General features: G+C 40.7%; 1 protein-coding gene and 1 long non-coding RNA gene across 3 annotated transcripts in view; both read left to right on the top strand.

The window, feature by feature from the left end:
* The window catches only part of PARP15 (poly(ADP-ribose) polymerase family member 15), a 43,466-nt gene that overhangs the window by 6,305 nt on the left and 20,062 nt on the right, over positions 1 to 17,099 (top strand). Inside the window, exon 2 of one of the 2 annotated variants that reach the window (XM_045583947.1) lies at positions 13,227 to 13,325. In XM_045583947.1, the coding sequence (XP_045439903.1) occupies positions 13,227 to 13,325 (99 nt within the window). Of the gene's footprint in view, positions 1 to 12,578; positions 13,326 to 17,099 lie in introns of those variants that run through there. The other variant, XM_045583946.1, reaches the window with a different exon arrangement.
* On the top strand, positions 1,282 to 11,200 carry LOC123652638. Its single transcript, XR_006742083.1, has 3 exons — positions 1,282 to 2,278; positions 3,104 to 3,342; positions 10,928 to 11,200. It is a non-coding gene; the product is annotated as an uncharacterized LOC123652638 (long non-coding RNA).

Below are 17,099 nucleotides of genomic sequence, written 5' to 3'. Positions count from 1 at the left end.
ATAGATTTTTAATATCTTGCTCTCTCTCTTCTTCTAGCACTCCCATAATTCAGATGTTGGTACACTTGAAGTTGTCCTATAGGCTCCTTATACTATCTCCATGTTTTTGGATTCATTTTTCTTTTTGCTTTTCCAGTTGGATGTTTTTTGCTTCTTTGTATTTCAAATTTTGACTTGATTAGGGATCCTCTAATCTACTGTTGAATCTCTGTATATTATTCTTTATTTCAGTCAGTGTATGCTTAATTTCTGACTGGTCCTTTTCCTTTTTCTTGGCATTTTCACTAAGATCCTTGAAGGTCTCACTAAGTTCCTCAGAGGTTTCTAGAAGATTCTTGAGTAATCTTATAACTGTGGTTTTGAACTCTATATCCAGTAGCTAGCTTTCTTCCATTTCTTTCATTTGTGACATGTTTTTTTTTTTTTTTTTTTGTTTGTTTTTTTGTCTCTGCATTTTGGCTGCTCCTCTATGTTTGTTTCTATGTATAGGATAGGTGCTAAGTCTCCTTGAGTTGATAGAGTGGCCTTGTGTGGAAGGTGTCATCTAAGGCCCAGTAGCTTGGCCTCCCCAATAATCTGAGTGGACACTCTTGGTGCACCCCTTTGTGGGCTGTGTGCACAGTCTTGGTGTAGTTGAGCCTTGATTGGGCTCAGTGGGAGGAATTGACTGCTAGGCCAATTGGCTGTGAGGACCAGCTGTGTCTACAATGGAAGAGCTACTGTGTAGGAGATACCCTTATGGGATAGGACTTGCTTCAGTGGGGTTTTGGTGCTCACTGAGTCTTCCCCTTGAGTATGTCACTTATGGATGTGAAGAGTTGCAATCTGGTATGGTAATCATACTGACCACTGGGTACACTGGGTTTTGGATCTCCAAGGAGGTGCAAAGTCAGCTACTGGGGGGGTCCACCCAGCAGTAGCTACAGAAAGATCTGCAGATTCCTCCTCTCTGTATTGGGTTAGGAAGTGTCCAGATGAGGCCCAGCTGCAAAGCAAGGCAGGCAGCTGCTGCCAGCCTTGGGCCTTCTTTTGATAGCTTTGGGGTTCCTTGACCCAGCTGCTGCCTATTTGACAGGTTTGCTGCCTATTGAAAGGACAGGCCATTCATATGCAAAAGCTGCTGTGCATAGCGTGGGTGGGGTTGTAAATTGGGTGGTGTGGGATCTCGAAATCATCAAGGCAGAGCAAACAGTAAGGGCTGCCAGTCAACTCTGCACTGGGGAGATCCCAGGGCAGAAACAATGACCCCTGCAAGCACCTCTGAGAGAAAGCTGCCCTTGTCTTCCTGTTCCTATGCCAGACAGTCCAGTTTCACCCTGTATGTGTCCGGGTCCCCCAGAGTCTTGCCCGGAACTGGAGTTCAGAGCAAGAGGGAGCTTGTATCTTCCTCCTGATTAAAAAAGCAGTGCACCTGGGTGCCAGCCCATTCCTCGTCTCCACCTCAGTGCCTCCTACTAGTCTTAATGCGCTTTCTTCACCTGTCTGGTTGTAGTACTTCCACTCAACCAGATTTCCTGTGGTTCTGGACGATAGTTGTTCTGTCTTTTAGTTGTAATTTTGATGTTGTTGTGAGAGGCAGCAAGTACAGTTGTTTACTGATGCTGCCTTCTTGGTTCTCCAATCTAGGCAGCACTTTTTGCACTTTGCTTAGCTTTGTAGATTGCCCTTTCATCATGCAGAAATAGGAACTCCTTTCTTTTCGGTAACAAGTTGTAGCTGTATTATTTAGGTCAGTGGATGAACACCATCATTTACTGTCATATCTGTTACTTTCATTTTCCTGTGATTGGGTGAGTATAAATCTGTCTTTACAAAGACTAATATTTAACTTCACATGATCATTTAGCTGAAGAGTCGCTATTTTTTTTTTAATAAGGCAATGAGTGAAATCTATTTTTAAAAAGTATTTAAAAACATCAGCAAGTAATATAAAGAACAGGGCCTTTCAAATCTCAAACCAGATATAAAAACTAACATTTTAAGTGTTTTTGTCTCCCTAAAAATTGCTGAGTTGGAAGTCCTCAGTATAAAAGTAATCCTTTTCAGAAGAATGAGTAAAGTGATGAAATGGAAGTTGATGAAACAGATGAATTTTAAAAAGACCCTTTGCAAGCCTCCCTGCTGGTTCCATTTTATAATATCCAAGATGCCGTGACTGAGAATGGGCTACCCTTGCTTTCGGAGTTTATTTGTGGCCTGTGAGAAGCCAATGGTGACTTCAGGGTGGAAATAATATCTGATACTAAAGTTGCTGTTGTCACTTTTCTCAAAAATACTGGTAAGACAGACAATGGCTTTTAACCCTTCTTTGAAAATTGTGGTTGTATTCTATTTTGAGGTTACAGGCATCCCCCAATGGGTCTTTAAAAGTTGTGCGCTAACTCCCAGTGAGAGAACTACAAGGGAATATATAATATTATTTCTGGTACTTCTAATAGCAAACATTTATCAAGTGCTTAGTCTATGCTAAGCATTAAGTTAAGTTTCTATGTACTTTATCTCATAACATATAGCACTATGAGATAGATACTACTATTATTGTCCTCATTGTAAAGTGAAGAAATCTGGGATTAGAGAGGATTAAATGACTTGTTCACAGTCATGCAGCTAGGAAGTATTTGAATAAAAATTTCAAATTAGACATTCTGACATCTGAGTGTATTGTCTTAAACACTGTGCATGTACCTTCAACTTTCCAGTGAGTTTTAATAGTTACAGGATATTATCTTTATGAGAATTACACATGCAAATAGAGATGGAAATGTGGTGAAATTAGTAGAGGGGACCAAGAGAAATTAGGTCTAGGAAACAATATTGTATTACAGTCATTATTACTGTTATCAGCTTACAATGTGACTGCATATACTTGATTTCACTTGAAAAGGTAACTGCTGATCCATGTTTTTATAATAATCTCAAATGGAGTTCACTGTTAATGTTGGCTGTGCATTCAGGGTAGGCAATGTGGGATAAGTAGAAGTTGACACTGAAATTTAACTTTACATAGAATTTAGTCATGGCTTTTAAATAAAATTACTTTTAAAAAATCTGTTTTCTTCTAATATGAAATGAAATTACAGTACCAACTGATTTTTATTTGTAGATGGCTGGACATTTGTTAATGTTTGTGACAGACACCATAGAGCTCAGCAACTTCAGATTTTCCCAAGACTTATGGAATGTGCAAGACCCATTAAGGGTTGAAAATCTGCCACCTTGTGTTGATAATAATTACATAACAACTTTCTTTGATAACCAATCCTCCAAATGGAGAAAGAGCGACCAATGTTCAATATTTACCAGAGGAGAGTTCAGCCTTGGTTGAGTTTTCTGACTACAAAGGTAATAAATTTCTCTTCTTTGTTTACAGTTATTATTAACCATTTCATGCACAAATGAAATCAGACTAAGGGCCATATAGGTGACTGGGAAATACATCAAAGCTACCACATACCTACTGAAATATGTTATGAATTAACTCAAGGCTCTGTGGTGATCTAGGCAAAATAATTTTATTTTAATTTAAATTATTTTTGAGTGTGTGCAGTAGCACAAAAAACTTCCTTTGGCCCTTCTTTTTCTACCCTGTTTCCCCGAAAATAAGACGGTGTGTTATATTACTTTTTGCTCCCAAAGATGTGCTAGGTCTTATTTTCAGGGAATGTCTTATTTTTCCATGAAGAAGAATACAGTACACATTTATTGTTAAATGAAAATAAAGGAAATTTATTACCTGTATAGGGTACGGTAGTACGGTAGTTGTCAACACAAACCAGACAAACTGTGAATCCTACAGTATCAAGAATTTATTCATTTATTCAATGACAATCATATCATCTTCTGGAACATCATCTTAATAATTCAATTCCTGAATTTCTTGGTGAATTTCTTGTGACTCCATTTCTTTCAGAATCAGTGGACCAAATCTCTCATGTTTAGCCTAGGGGGACCTTATTTTCAGGGGATGCCTTATATTTCACTCAGAAGGAAACCTGTAAGTAGGCCTTATTTCAGAGGATGTCTTATTTTGGGGGAAACACGGTATAACTTCATTTCTTTGCTTCCCTTTACAGCAAAATTTCTCAATTGAGTTTGTAATTACCCACACCCATTTTCTCTCATGTCACTCTTTTCATTTGTTTTGATGAATATTATTCTTTATTTTTTATTACAGTTTACATTCAATATTATTTTTTATTAGTTTCAGGTGTACAGCACAATGGTCAGACAATCATACACTTCACCAAGTGCTCTCTCCACCCCCTGATATTTCCAGTACCCACCTATCACCATACATAGTTATTACAGTATTATTAACTATATTCCTAATACTTCACATTCCCGTGACTATTCTGTAATTACCCAGTCCTCCAACCCTTTACCCTTGGGCAAACATCAGTCTGTTCTCTGTATCTATGAATCTCTTTCAATTTTGTTTGTTTATTTTGTTCTTTAGATTTCACACATAAGTAAAATCATATGGTATTTTTCTTTCTCTAATTGACTTATTTCACTTAGCATAATATTCTCTGGGTCCAACCATGCTGTTGCAAATGATAAGATTTATTTATTTTTTTAATTTTTTTTATGGCTGAGGAACATTCCATTGTATATATGTATCACAGCTTTATTATCCATTCATTTATTGATGGGAACTTGGGTTGCTTCCATATCGTGGCTATCTATATATATAAAGAGGTAATATTCAAAATGAGGTCAGGACTCTGTAACGGTCACGACCAGCTCAGGAGGAGGGGCTTGGGGCAGCCCCGAGCCTAAGAGAACAACACGCAGGCACAGCCTGGAGTCTAATAGATCAACATAGAAGAGGGCCTGCTCCGAGCCTCTGCACTGCAGCTGAGGACAGGCTCCCAGCGGACACACACACACACACACACACACACACACACACACGGCGCCTGCTTTGAGCCTCTGCGGCCATCAGAAGGGCATCCTCTGAAGGCTCCCAAACTGTGAGAGGGGACAGGACTGTGAGGGACTCCACCCACCCACCAGTGCTCAAATTTTATGCACTGGGCCTCTAGACCAGCATTTTTCAACCGCTGTTCCGCAGCACACTAGTGTGCCGTGAGATGTTGCCTGGTGTGCCGTAGGTGCAGACAAGACAAGAATTTTATAATTTTTCACTATTTTGTTTACTTAATATTTCATAATAAAGTAATTATAAAATACTTTCTTTGTGTTTATTTGATTCCTATTCAAGAGAATTACTTTATATATAGTCAATATAGGCACAGAGTTAAATTTTTTAACATTTTCTAATGGTGGTGTGCCTCGTGATTTTTTTCATGAAACAAGTGTGCCTTTGCCCAAAAAAGGTTGAAAAACACTGCTCTAGACTATAATAATCCTATCTAATAAAAGAGTGATATGCAAATTGGCCATCACTCTAACACACAAGATGGCTGCCCCCATGTGGACACAAGATGGCCACCACAGGATGGCCAGCAGGGGGTGGCAGTTAGGGGGTGACCAGGCCAGCAGGGGAGGGCAGTTGGGAGCAACTGGGCTGGCAGGAGAGCAGTTAGGCATCAATCAGGCTGGCAGGGGAGTGGTAAGGAGGTGATCAGGCTGGCAGGCAGAATCAATTAGGGGCAATCAGCCAGGCAGCCAGGCAGGCAAACGGTTGGGAACCATCAGTCCTGGATTGTAAGAGGAATGTGTGACTGCCTGTTTAAATGGGCAATCGGACATCTTTCAAGGGGTCCCAGATTGGAGAGGGTGCAGGCTGGGCTGGGGGACACCCCTCTCCTCCCCGCCCCACCCCCATGCACGAATTTTATGCACTGGACCTCTAGTTTATAATAATAAAAGCATCATATGCTAATTAGACTGAATAGCTGAACGACCTTCCGGACATTCTTCTAGATGATCTCTGGATGAAGCCAAGGCTTTGAGGGTTGAGCCCCTTGTACAAATTTTGTGCATTGGGCCTCTAGTCTATATATATAAAAGCCTAAGCAACTGTCTGACCATCTGACCATCTGCCTGGTAGCTATAATGTGTAATGATCACCAGGGGGCCGAACTTTAGTGACTTTGCAGCTGTAGTTCTCAGATGACACACCTTGAGCCAGAGGGGAGGGAGCCTGATTCCAGGGGGTATCACCTGAGAACCATCCTCTCACAACCCAGGACCCCTTGGGGGATGTTGGAGAGCTGGTTGGCCCAATCCCCACAGGCCAGGCTGAGGGACCCCACTGGTGCAAAAATTCATGCACTGGGCTTCTAGTTGTAAATAATGCTGCAATGAACATAGGGGTGCATATTTTTTTTTGAATTAATGTTTTGGATTTCTTTGACTATGTACTTAGAAGGGGAATCACTGGTTCACAAGGCAGTTTCATTTTTAACTTCCTGAGGACCCTCCACAGTGTTTTCTTTAGTGGCTGCACCAATCTGTATTCCCACCAGCAGTGTACTGGGGTTCCCTTTTTCCCACATCCTCACCAATGCTTGTTTGTTGACTTATTGATGACTAGAGGCCTGGTGCATGAAATTTGTGTATGTGGGGCAGGGTCCCTCAGCCAGCCTGCACTCTCTCTAATCCAGAACCCCTCAGGGGATTTCCAACTGCCACTTTAAGCCCAATACTACATTGAGCCTAACTGGCAGTTGGACATCCCTCTTGCAATCTGGAACCGCTGGCTCCTAATCACTCACCTGCCTGCCTGATTGCCCCTAACTTCTCTGCCTGCCTGCTTGCCTGATCACCCCTAACCACCTCTGCCTGCCATCCTGATGCCCCTACCTGTTCCCCTTCCTGCCTGATCACACCTAACTGCCTCTGCCTGCCTGATCACCTCTAACCACCTCTGCCTGCCTGCCTGATTGCCCCTAACTGCTCTCTCCTGCCAACCTGATTGCCCCTAAGTGCTCTCCCCTGCTGACCTGATTGCCGCTAACTGCCTCTGTCTGAGCCCCCACCACTGTGGCTTTGTCCAGAAGGACATCTGGAAGATGTCCAGTCTATCTGGTCTAATTAGCATATTACCCTTTTATTTGTATAGATAGCCATTCTGACAGGTGTGATTTATTATTTTTTTTTTATTTTTTTAATTTGCATTTCTCCGATTATTAGTGACCTTGAGTATCTTTTCTCATTCTTTCTTAAATTAATTCAAGAGAGGCTTTTACTTCTTTCATTCCACCCAAACTGCTCTTGTTGTGGTCACCAATGACCACCAGGTTGCTAAAACTCATTAGCCATTTTTCAGTCTTCATTTTACTTGATCTCTTAGTACTTGGGACTTTTTGGTTTAGGACAGTGGTCGGCAAACCGTGGCTCGTGAGCCACATGCGGCTCTTTGGCCCCTTGAGTGTGGCTCTTCCATAAAATACCACGGCCTGGGTGAGTCTATTTTGAAGAAGTGGCATTAGAAGAAGTTTAAGTTTAAAAAATTTAGCTCTCAAAAGGAATTTCAATCATTGTACTGTTGATATTTGGCTCTGTTGACTAATGAGTTTGCTGGCCACTGTTTTAGTAGTATTTGACTTAATCACCCTCTCCTCCTGGATGCACTTTCTTTACTTGTTGTTAGGACAACACACCTTGGTTGTTATTATTCTTACCCCAATAGCTGCTCATTCTCTTTATTCATGCATTCACCTTCTTTTCTATAGTTCTTATTATAGGATTCAGTGCTCTTCTCCCTTTTGTCTATACATAGTTTTATTGAGGCCTAATGGCTGTAAATACTACCTATTTATATGTAATGTGACCATGATTCCCAATTTATATTTCACCAACACTAAAGAACTCAAATGTCCACATTCATTGCCTAGGCAATGCCTTCACTTGGTTGCTTAAAAGCATATGATGCAACTGTTACTTGTCCAAAACAAAACTCCCAACCTTGTCACCCCACCCCACCCCACCAACCTGCATTATCCACAGGCTTTCTCATCTCAGTTGAAAGCAACTTCATTCTCCTAGTTGTTAAGGCCAAAACCTGGAAGTCAAGCTGACTACTTTCTTTCTCTCATAGCCCATAGCCAGTCTGTTATGAAATTCTGTTCACTCCACCTTCAAGATGTATTCAGAATCTGATCACTTCTCAAAGAGCACATTAAGAATTTGGAAAATTGAATGAATCATTTTAAATGCAGTAACAATCTCCTGAAGTACAATACTTATGCCACAAAGTAGTTTATATTTTGGGTAATATGACCAAATATGTACCATTTAAAATTATTTTATTTTTATTTATTTCAGAGAGTAAGGGAGAGGGAAAAAGAGGTAGAAACATCAATGACGAGAAAGAATCATTGATCAACTGCCTCCTGCATGCTCCACACTGACCTCAGTTTTCCCTAATATTAACATCTTGCATTATTGTATTGTAGTATATTTGTTTTAACTGATGAAAAAGCATTGATACATTATTGTTAACTAAAGTCCAATACATGAGTGTTCACTCTAATGTAAAAACATTCAAATCTATAAAGAATTTTTGTGAGTTTATTTGAGCCAAATGTTGACAAGTGCCAGAAAGCAGAATCTTAACTGATTGGGATAATGCTCCTGAGAATGGTGGTTTTTAATTTTGTTTTATACTTTACATCAAAAGAGGATATCTAAGTGGGTTACATGAAATCCATTGGTGATAGCTTAAGGAGGTGGGAAAAAGCAAAGCAGGGAAACCTCTGGGATTGGATAAAAAGTAAAATGAAGTGGGTGCACGATAGTTATCAGTCAGCAATTATCATCATATCAATAAGGAATTTATGGTCTTAATCCTGGTGCCCGGGTATATTTGGTTGTGCCCCAAGGGGGTCTGGAAAAAAAGGAAGTAACAAATTACCCTAACATTTCAAGGATATGTTATAGTAGATGCAAAAAGACAGGCTCAGATAAGTAAAAGTTAACCTTGTCAGGGAAGATACCGGCTAGGAGGTGACTACCCACCATAACTGCTTTTAGTTAAAGTTTAACTTTACACCATCCTTTGTGGGTACTTTAAGAGTTTGCAAGACTGCCTTGCAGGCTTTCCCTGAGCTTGTGAGGTTAGAATGTGGCTCCTTTTGTCCACAGTTCTATGGGTTTTAACTAATGCATGTTACTAGTGAGTGACTACAATTACAGTTTCATACAGAATAATTTCAGAGTCTTAAATATCCCCTGTGCTCCACCTATTCCTTTCTCCCTCCTCCAATCTCCTGGCAGCCACTGATATCTGTGTAGTCTCTATGTACTGTTTCCATAGTTTTGCCTTTTTCAGAATGTCATATAGTTGGAATCATGCAAAATGTAGCCTTTCAGAGTGGCGCTTTTACTTTAGCAATAGGCATTTGTGTTCCTCCCTGTCTTTTTGTAACTTGATAGCTCATTTCTTTTTATCTCTGAATAACATTCTATTTTACGCAAGTACCACAATTTATTAGACATTCATTTATTGAAAGACATCTTGGTTGTTTCCAAGTTATGGCTATTATGAATAAAGCTCTTTTGCTGCTGTCAGCATTTATGTGTAGGTTTTGTGTGGATATAAGTTTTCATCTCATTTGGGTAAATATCAAGGAGAGCAAATGCTGGACCATATGGCAAAAGCATATTTAGTTTTATAAGAATCTGCCAGACTGTCTTCCAAGATGGCTGCATCATTTTGCATTCCCACCAGCAATGAATGATAGTTCTCTTTGCTTTGTATCCCTGCCAGCATTTGGTGACCTTTCCCCTCATCAAACACAGTTACATCACTTTTAGTTTATACTGAATTTGCTGTCAGCCAAAATCCCTTAGATAATTTTACATGACTTCATGGGTTAGTCACATTCTCTTTCTTCTAAAGTTAATCTTTAGACTTCCCTAAGTGTTCTTCCTTCCAATTGGTGCCTCTTCCAGATGCCCTAGGATATCTTATTTATTAGGTGCACTTATAACTGCTGTAAGTCTTGCTGTGAAGGACTTTGGGAGACTGAAGTTCTGAAAACTGGAGGTGTCTGGGAGTTTACATTCATCTCCCAACCAGGAGGGCCCATAGACAATAACTGACTGGTATGGAGGTACAAGAACCCAGCTTTCTTGTCTCAACTATGACATAATTTTATATTCTCCAGAACTCCTTGAAGGGTCACACAGAAGCCAGGCTTAACCTAAACCACATTATCTATCTTCTCTCACTTCTTACAGGTTTCTCCCAAGGATACAAGTTTAATAAATCACTTGCATATTCCCATCCTAGGCTCTGCTTCTAGAGCAGCAGTTCTCAACCTGTGGGTCAAACAACCCTTTCACAGGGGTTGCCTAAGACCATGGGAAAACACAGATATTTACATTATGGTTCATAACAGTAGCAAAATTAGTTATGAAGTAGCAACAAAAATAATTTTATGGTTTGCGGTCACTACAACATGAGGAATTGTATTAAAGGGTCATGGTATTAGGAAGGTTGAGAATCACTGTTCTAGAGAATCTGACATTATTTTGACTTCTTTTGATTACAGCACACAATTGTTTTTAATATTTTTGACTATTATAACTCTTCTTTTAAAGTGGCATTGGCTTAACTTCTAATAGGTTATTTTGATTGTTCATGCATTATTGTTTGTATCTATTGAATCTCTCAGGGCCACATTGTTTTATTTTTACTTTAAAAAAAATTTTAGGGCCAGATTTTTTTCCAGAAAAAAAAATCACCTCTCCAATATTATATTGAATGTCAGAGGGAAAACCAGATTAATTTTATAAAACTTCACTGCAAACTAACCATGAATGGAATAGATTTATTTCATTAGGTGAGGTTTAACTCCACTTCATTCCTTTATGCCACATCTTTCATTGAACTGCTTGACAGTGGTACTATTTTAGAGAGTAGACATACTGTATTTCAGAGTCTCATTAGTGTCAGGATTTCTTCTTGTGCCAAAGATTTTGTCTGAATGATATCTACCTTTTATTTTTTTAGTGGTCGACCCCTACTTGATCAAAAAGCTTTTCTTCAAAGAGAGGCCCATTGTCTGTGTTTCTCTGTTATGAGTCTTGGGACACAATCTTACTTGGAAGGAAAGAACCATTCAGAAAGCTGCCAGCACCATTCCTGGTGGCTCTGGATCCTTTCATAAGGATGAAGCTTGCAGAGAAAGTGTCACCTGATTGGAATGAAAATTATAAAAGGGGAAGGGGCCGCTGTGAGGTAACATGGCCCCAAGTCAGCTGAATAAGACTGGAGGTAGCACACAAGACCTGGAATGGAAAAGTTTCTAAACAATTTTCTCATATTATTTCTAAATATCAAGTCACCAAAACGAATGTGAAGCCAATGGTATGGGAGGACATAAAAAGCCAGCAGAGAGAATAATAGGATTTTGATTGATATGTCAAGGAAATGGTCATAATAATAGGTTGTTTGGAGGGTGTAAAAAGAATTGTAACACAACTAACAATACCAGCCAAAACATTGTGACAGAGAATGTGGCTGGTTCTGCTGAAAGGTTCTCTAGTCTTCACATCAGTGCCTGTGAAAGAGTCCATACCCAAGGAATTCTGAATGTGAGAGATCATGGTTCATGCTTTCACCTGACATGCCACGTTGCACGAAGGAGAGTACGTATAAGTGAAGAATGGCATTCTGGAGAAAGTGAAAAGGATTGTTCAAGAAGCTCATTCCCAGTCCTTCTGGAGTTTTCTGTTTGTTTCACAAAGTAGAGTGCGAATAATTCTCTAAGACTATTGTAAGCAAAGAAAATTCATATCCTTTTTGAGTTAGATCAGACATGGAAAATACATTTCATTTCATGTGTTATTGCTGATCAAATGGTAGTTGTTGCCTGAGCTCCGTGTTGAGAAAGATTCTGAGACTGTATCTGGATTGATTGAAAAAGAGTGCTGTTACCAATGAATAATGTCTGTCACAGGTATGTGTGTGTGTGTGTGTGTGTGTGTGTGTGTGTGTGACATGTGGCATGTTTTTACCATTGAGCTCCTCTCTCTCTCTCTTTTTTTTTTTAAAAAAAAAATATATTTTATTGATTTTTTACAGAGAGGAAGGGAGAGAGAGAGCTAGAAATGTCGATGAGAGAGAAACATCGACCAGATGCCTCTTGCACACCCCCTACCGGGGATGTGCCCACAACCAATGTACATGCCCTTGACCGGAATCGAACCTGGGACCTTTCAGTCCGCAGACCGACGCTTTACCACTAAGCCAAACCGGTTTCGGCTGAGCTCCTCTTTTGTGAAGAGCAGATTTAAGTATTGTGTTTTTCTTTCATTAGCTAGTAGTCTGACTTTGAGCAAGTGACTTCATGTCTTTGCACACTCTTTTCCTTTAAGAAGAATGACGTTTCTGTCCTGGATAATCTGTGTTGACTCTTTAAATCCTAAAATTATATGACTGATTACTGGTCAAACTAAGGCATTGTTTTGGGAAACTGCAGGGTGTGTCTTACTTTGGGTTCCCCCAGATGAGGACTTGAGACAGAAGCAAGTGATTTAAAAATATATGTTTTTATTGATTTCAGAAAGGAAGGAAGAGGGAGAGAGATAAAAGCCTCTGTGATGGGAATCATTGATTAGCTGCCTCCGGCACACCCCACACTGGGAATCAAGCCTGCAACTCCGACATGTGCCCTGACTGGGAATCAAACCATAACCTCCTGGTTCATAGGTCGACACTCAACCACTGCGTCTTATGGGCTGGGCTCAATTGCAAGTAATTAAAATAGGAAAGTAAAGAACCCTGTAGGGTGTGTTATCAAATCAGTTACTACTTATACCCACTGGGGAAATCAAAGTGATCCCTATCTGGGAGACAAGATTACTTGAATAGTTTTACACCAGCTCCTGTCAATCGTTAATGAGGGCTTGAGGGTGAGGGAGGGCAGCTTAATTTACTTCCTCTCTGCTACACTGGCAAGCAAAACAGATGTTGGCACTACATACAGGAAGTCCTCAGGCAGAAAATACAGTTGCCAATATGAATAAGGCACCCTTAAGTGGTAAGTCAGGGGAAATGGAAAGGGTCTGCTAGACTAGGATTCTTGGGATAATAAGTAAAAGAACTCATTAGAAGTTAGGGTATTAAATACAGTTGATACTCAAACATTGTGATAATAAATTACTTGCTTTTGAATCTAATTATGAGTTGAGTTAGAGAAGTCTATGAAATCTATAAGTTATTTTTTATTTAAATACCTATGAAGAAAGTCTTTAGACAGCATTGTCTGGTAATGTGTTTTACATGTGTTTTACTGTTTTCTTCACAGTCAAAATACCATGACAACCCAAATCAAAAGGTAGCCTCAACCAATACCCAAGAAGGTCTGAAACTCGTGCTGATAAGTGGAGATGTTTCATGTTTCTGTGTAAGTGGTTCTATTTAGTAAATCTATAAAGGAACAATGGGGTCCAATGAACTGGTTCTGTGATTTAAGGTTAACAATTAAGATTGTATAAGTTTGAGAAGTTAAACCCACCTGGAGTTCATGCAGTGTTATACTTACCATTTCCAATATTCTTCCACCTGTACTCATATGGGGAGATCCAAGTTTAACCACAAACCAGGTTGTGCAAACCTACCTCTTTTATTTCTCTACTAGAGTCCCATGCACAAAATTTGTGAACTTGCTGTGTGTGTGTGTGTGTGTGTGTGTGTGTGTGTGTGTGGAGGGGGTGGGGGTGTCCCTCAGCCTGGCCTGAATCCTCTGGCAGCATAGTCAGGGAACCTGAGATCGATCATCCCACGGAGGGAGACCCCACCCACCTGACGCAGCCTGCCAGTCAGTGGCCTGGGCCTCCCTCTCTAGGGCAATTGATCATGGAGCCCTCCCCCACCCCCCATCTCCTTTCCCATCAATTGCTCTGCAGAGGGTGGCCTGGGCCTTCCTCTGTGGGGAAATTATGGAGCAATGGCGCCTGCCCCCAATCGCATTGCACCTGTCTTGGCTGGCCTGGTGCCAGTGTGTGTCATAGCATGGTTGTCTGGAAGGTCATTTTGCTATTTGGCGGTTCAATCAATTTGCATATTATGGTTTTAGTATCTTATATAATAAAAAGAGGTAATATCAAATTGACCATCACTCCAACACACAAGATGGCAGCCCCCATGTGGACATAAGATGGCCACCACAAGATGGCCAGCAGGGGAGGGCAGTTGGGAGGAACCAGGCCTGCAAGGGAGAACAGTTGGAGGTGATCAGGCCTGCAGAGAAAGGCAGTTAGGGGTGACCAGGCCAGCAGAGGAGGGCAATTTGGAGCAACGAGGCCTGCAGGGGAGGACAGTTGGGGGGACCCATGCCTGCAGGGGAGGGCAGTTGGGAGGGACCAGGCCTGCAGGGGAGAGAAGTTGGGGGCAACCAGGCCAGCAGGGGAGGCAGTTGGGCTGACCAGGCCTGAAGGGGAGGGCAGCTAGGGGCAATCGGGCCAGCAGGGGAGCAGTTAGGCATTGATCAGGCTGGCAGGGGAGTGGCACATGTGTCAAACACAAGGCCCGCGGGCCAAATCCGTCCCGCCAGGCCTTGCAATGTGGCCCGCACCGCGCTGTCATCACTGCACTCCACTGCGTTCCCATCACAATGACAGTTTATGACTGTTCAGTAAACCATTCGGCCCGCAATTTAGGCTGGATTTTAGATTTTGGCCCCTTCTCTGATTGAGTTCGACACCCCTAGGTTAGGGAGTGATCAGGCAGCAGGTAGAAGTGGTTAGGGGCAATTAGGCAGGCAGGCAGGCAGGCAAGCGGTTGGGAGCCAGCAGTCCTGCATTGTGAGAAGGTTGTCCAACTGTCTGTTTAGACCCGATTCCACCAGTGGGATCAGGACTAAACGGGCAGTCGGACATCTCTCAAGGGGTACCAGATTGGAGGGGTGTAGGCTGGGCTGAGGGACACAGATACACCCCTGTGCACAAATTTAAAGCACCAGGCCTCTAGTTATAGATAACTTATCTTGACTTACTCTCAACCCAACTCTATTTTATTCTCCTGTTCAATCAGCATCAATGGGGAAGACATATGTATATCATGCTATAATATCACCCTTCACAAACACACCCTGTTGCTTCTGCCAGAGCACTTTCTGAGGCATGGGAGGAATGAGGAGGGAGAAAAGTTACCAGTACAGGTACTAAATGCTCAGCTCGGCTCTTGCCTGCCCCTGTCCTCCTATTGCTTCCTTTTCCTTGGAATCATCAATTAGCAGGCCTTGTGTCCTCTCTATAATTGACGTCCATGAAACAATCCTAACTGCAATTCAGAACCATCTGAAAAACTTAAAATATCAATGCCCAAGCCCCATCCTTAGAGATCCTGATTTTAGTTGGTCAGTTATATGGTCTAAATGTTAGAGGTTTTTGAAAGCATTCTTAGTGATTCTAAGATGTAGCTAGGGCTGAGAACTATTATTGATTTGAAGTCTTCATAATTCTATAGCCACCACCATTTTGACACTTGATATTTACCTTCAGATGGCACGTGTTCAAGACTAATGAGTAGAGAATATTTCTTACAAATTTAGACTCTTATGGATTATAAACCACGGGAATTAATTTTTTCATTTTTATTTTTTGCTTTTGCTGCAGCTAATGAGGTGGAAGAGGCAAGGCAGCCAGCTACTTCATGTTCTCTAGAATAAATGCAGCCTGTAGACCCCTTTGTCATATGGGTTCAGGACTTTGATCTACAGGTTAAAAAGTTTAATCTTATTATAACCAGACTTGACCTGATATTAATCAAACTCAAGAAACTCATTTGTAAAATGGAATTGTAATTATTTAATTTACAACAAGAAAGGTAATTGCCGTCGCTACTGATAATAGTGAGCTCTGTAGATGACTATTATGAGACTGCTTGATGAATATAATCAGACTAGAAAGAAACTGAATGACACAAAAGCACACTAAATTTCTTTGTCTCTCTAGGAATTGGCATAGTGCAGTGGTTATTCAGACCAATTGTAAAGCCAGTACTGGCAGGGTTAAGATACTACCCCAGCACTGATCTCGGTCTTTCCACTATTGGTCTATTGATTGTTAAATTCTTGTCAAATCATGCCAGGGTACCTATTCTCACCCATGGATGATGCTGTATAAACTTTGGAGTCCTCTTAAACTCTTTCTTCTCTGAATTCCTTTCACTCTCAAGTGAGTTTCAAAGCCTCCTTGCACAGGTGTCTTGTACATACCCATTTCTTTTCATCCCCTTGGTACTGGCCTTGCCATCTTGCCTTTAGTCTTTCACCCTCCAATCTATCCGCTACATTGCTGTTTGATGCATATTCCTAAAACATTGTTATATCAGATACTCCACACTGCCTATAGGATAAAGTTCAGAAAAAGCTGGCTTTTCAGAGTCCTCCATCATCTGGCTCTAAGTCTGTTCCCAGCCCTATCTCTCACCATTGAGACAGTTTTTTAACTAAATGGGCCAACCTTCTGACCTTCCTCAATTTCATGAACTTTCTTAGATAGTTACCTACTTAGAATGCTTTCCTGTGTTCTTTCTACCTGTCTTAGTTCTAGCCATTATCCTCTCTGTAAAGACTTTACTAAACAATCCAATCTAAATGATACCTATCCTTTTTTGGAATGTCTATAGCTATTAATAATTGTATATTATTATAAAGGTGTTTTTTTTTTAAAAACTGATTTGGACATTAAGCCCATTTTACCTTTTACATGTTAATATATTGATTCAGTAAGTAGAGAGTGAGGCTGTAAGTGGGAGTGAGAAGAAAGTGGGCTGGATCTAATTTTTTCTTTGTTTGTTTGTTTGTTATTTTTGAAGGCTCACTCACTCTTGTCCCTGCAAAGACCTTCTTGGGTCCAGAGATCAGTTTATATTAACTTCATTTAAGATTGTGGTGGACCTATAAGTGCTGATTGTTAACTTGTGAAATAGAACTATTATTGGTCCCAAGGCACAAACACCTTTTCATTTACAATGAGGAAGAGCTCCCCAAGGGACTGGAATCCTCAAAATCCATATGATCAGTGTTCTCCCTCCAAATTTGAGCAAAAATAAATAAATAAACAAATAAATAAATAAATAAATAAAATTCAAAAAAAATTGAAATAAATGAAATTAGGTGAACTGAATATATAATATCTATTGGCATCAGGCCATGACCCCATCTCACCAAAGA

Source organism: Pipistrellus kuhlii, unplaced genomic scaffold, assembly GCF_014108245.1.
Source record: "Pipistrellus kuhlii isolate mPipKuh1 unplaced genomic scaffold, mPipKuh1.p scaffold_m20_p_2, whole genome shotgun sequence".
NCBI lineage: Eukaryota > Metazoa > Chordata > Mammalia > Chiroptera > Vespertilionidae > Pipistrellus > Pipistrellus kuhlii.
This window is presented reverse-complemented; position numbering and strand designations above follow the sequence as displayed.